This window comes from Heteronotia binoei, chromosome 3 (genome assembly GCF_032191835.1).
Source record: "Heteronotia binoei isolate CCM8104 ecotype False Entrance Well chromosome 3, APGP_CSIRO_Hbin_v1, whole genome shotgun sequence".
Lineage (NCBI taxonomy): Eukaryota > Metazoa > Chordata > Lepidosauria > Squamata > Gekkonidae > Heteronotia > Heteronotia binoei.
Window position 1 is genome coordinate 185,243,670 of NC_083225.1, and position 2,964 is coordinate 185,246,633.

Consider the following 2,964-nt stretch of genomic DNA (forward strand, 5'->3'; position numbering starts at 1 on the left):
AGCCGGAATATGGATACCATACAATGACTGCTGCTGGAATTGGAGCACTGTGGCTGCCCTAGTTTGCCTTCAGTCACACAATGAAGTTCCTTTGTGGCATCTGCTGTTAAAGCCATTTTTTAAAAAAAAAATCTGCACAGCCAATCAAATTTCTAGCAGCCAATATGTCCTAAAGCCCCACCAATCAAATCTCCAGTGGACAATCTGGACAACAGCTCCACCTAGCCTTTCCTACTTTCTAAGAACACTCGGCAGGCACCAAGAGAGGCACCATGACACCCACAAGCAGGCTTCATTTGGGGGCAGGAGCTCACAGGAGTGGAGCTCCAGAACCTCTAAATTTTATTGTGCTCTTCTTTCTTACATGCCCCTCCCCAAAAAATACTTGCTTCTGGGCTCCATTGTTCAAACCTTCCGTGAGAATTTTGTTGAAGATTTGACAAACTTTCTAATATTCCCCCCCCCACACACACACACAAAATGGACAAATAACCAAAACATATAAAGCAGACAGATGGAAATCTTCACCATGACACTGTGGCTACACAGGAGAAAGTAATTTAAAAAGCTAGATGGGAGTAAGGTTTTAATATGACCATTCTAATTCAAGAAGCATTTGGGCTGAGGGAAGGTGACTAAGAGAACATCCTCCTTTGGCAAGCGCCACAATAAGACTCACACTTTGTGCCGCCGTTGCGGATCTAAGGCCTACCATCTTCAGAAGTCTACCTGTGGGAAATGCGGATATCCTGCTAAATGCAAGAGAAATTATAATTGGAGGGCTAAGGCCAAAAGGCCCAATGCTACTGGGACTGGACGCATGAGGCATCTGAAAAAGGTTTACCGGAGATTCAGGAATGGATTCCGTGACGGGACAGCGCCAAAGCATAAGAGAGCTGCTGTTGCAGCATCCAGCTCATCTTAAGGACTCAAATGTCTGTTTAAAATAAATGGTGTCTTTTATGGAGGAAAAAAAAGAAGCAGCATTTGAAGGTAGATGCTGAGCTCATATAATTTGGTACACCTTCCGGTGATGTCAGGGGTATGTGGCAGATGCAAATAATGAGTTATCCCAATGAGTTGTGTTAATAAGCTCCAGCACCTCTTTTTCTATAGGGCTGCCAAGCCCCAGGCAGGGGTTCTCCTGCCCAAGAGGTTCCCAGCCTGCCAGCCAACACTTGGCCAGCAGGGGGGAACCTCCCCCAGTGTCACCAACATGATGACGTCACCCGTGAGTGATGTCATCACGGTGGCGACATTGCGCAGCGGCTGCTTAAGGCGTTACTGGGAAAACTCTGGTTTCCCCAGATGCTCTAGCAATTTGGGAGGGAAAACTCTATGGTACAATAGGTACAATAGACTGGAGGCTGGGGGGGGACTTGCCTCCCCTATTTTCTACAAAATGACCCCTGCCCGCAGGCATCATTTTGGGGACCCCTACTCCATGCATTCATGTTGTGCTGAGTGCTGCTTCCAGAGAGATTTCGAGTGAAGTAACTTCCCAACAAATTCTCAAAATGGATGCTGGGTGTACGCGTCTGAGAAATCCAGTCTTCTCCAGGCTTTTCCCTCCTCTTCTTCAGCCTGACTCTAAATGCATAGAGAAACTCCTGCTTCCAGGCCACTTAACAAAAGCGTCTTCAAGTGTAAAGAAACACCTCCTGGAGTCCGCAGAGAGAGGCGAAGTGTGAAAAGCTGCTCGGGAGCAGTTAAAAGATGCATGCCCCATGGACATCCTCGGAATTAGTCATTTTGAGCCCCTGAAGCATGAAACGACATCTGCATGGGCTTGTGATCAAACACAAATGCAAAAATTAAAAATGAAACACGCCACTATTGAGTTTGGATAAAGCCCGGTGTGCAATAAACAGAATGCAGCTTCCTCCCAGCCTTTTCATCTTTGTTCTGCTTCTGTCGGTCTATTGAATTTTCTTCCCCCCAGCTGTGTTCCATTTCCCTGACTCTTGGTACTTTTCCTCTCCACAAAGCCTGCAGCGTGCTGTTATTTCTAACTCTTGCCGAACACGTTGCCAGGCCTAGCCTTAAGTACAGTTCATTCCTCTGGGCCTAACACAAGCTGTTTTCAGTGTATGTGCTGCTCAGAAGCTGAGAGAGAGAGAAAGAGAGAGATTGAACTTCTACAGTGATGGATTGGAATGGCTTAATAGTTCAGGGCTGGGTACAAAAGAAACGGCAGCACTGTCTCGTGAGGCTGTCATGAAGTAAGTATGGAGTTGCTCAGGACTTTTTTTGTAGAAAAAGCCCAGCAGGAACTCATTTGCATATTAGGCCACACCCCCTGATGCCACCATTGTTTCGGCAGGAACTCATTTGTATATAAGGCCACACACCCCTGACGCCAAGCCAGCCAGAACGGTGTTCCTGTGCGCTCCTGGCTCAAAAAAAGCCCTGGACTTGCTAATGAGTCCCAGCTCCCAACCCCAGCCCTAGGGTTGCCAGCCCCCTGCTAGAGGTGGAGGATCCCCCATCCCCAGGCTCCAACTGGCTTACCAGAAGGGGAGGCAGGCACAGGCTGCTAGGGTTGCCAAGTCCCCAGCTTCCTAGAGCTCTATTGTACCATAGAGTTTTCCCTCCCAAATGGCTAGAGCGTCCAGGAAAACCATAGAGCTTTCTTGCCTAGAGCACAGGCGCCACCATTTTGATGACATCACTTCCAGGTGACGTCTTCGCACCAGCGATGTAGGGGGAGGGTTGGGAACCTCCGGGGCAGGGGATTCCCCGCCCAGACTGGGGGCTTGGCAGACCTACAGGATGCTGTCACCATGACAATATTACTTCTGGTGTGTACAGGAAGTAACACCATTCTGTGAGTGATATTGCAGCAATGCTCGGCTATCTGGGCAAAAGTTCTATGGTATAAGCCATTTTTACCATAGAGGGGTTTTGCCCAAATTGGGCCTCTTCTCACTCCTGCTAAGTCCCTCCAACTCCCCACTGGTTCCC

The 2,964-nt window shown here is 48.4% G+C and overlaps 1 protein-coding gene across 1 annotated transcript; it reads left to right on the forward strand.

Annotated features, from left to right (window-relative positions):
* Window positions 1–625: 625 nt before the first annotated feature.
* Window positions 626–980, forward strand: LOC132569018 (large ribosomal subunit protein eL37-like; the record flags this gene model as incomplete). The annotated part of the gene is made up of 1 exon (XM_060235201.1): window positions 626–980. A coding segment is annotated over one exon (300 nt), but the record flags the coding sequence as incomplete, so codon positions are not given.
* Window positions 981–2,964: the final 1,984 nt, after the last annotated feature.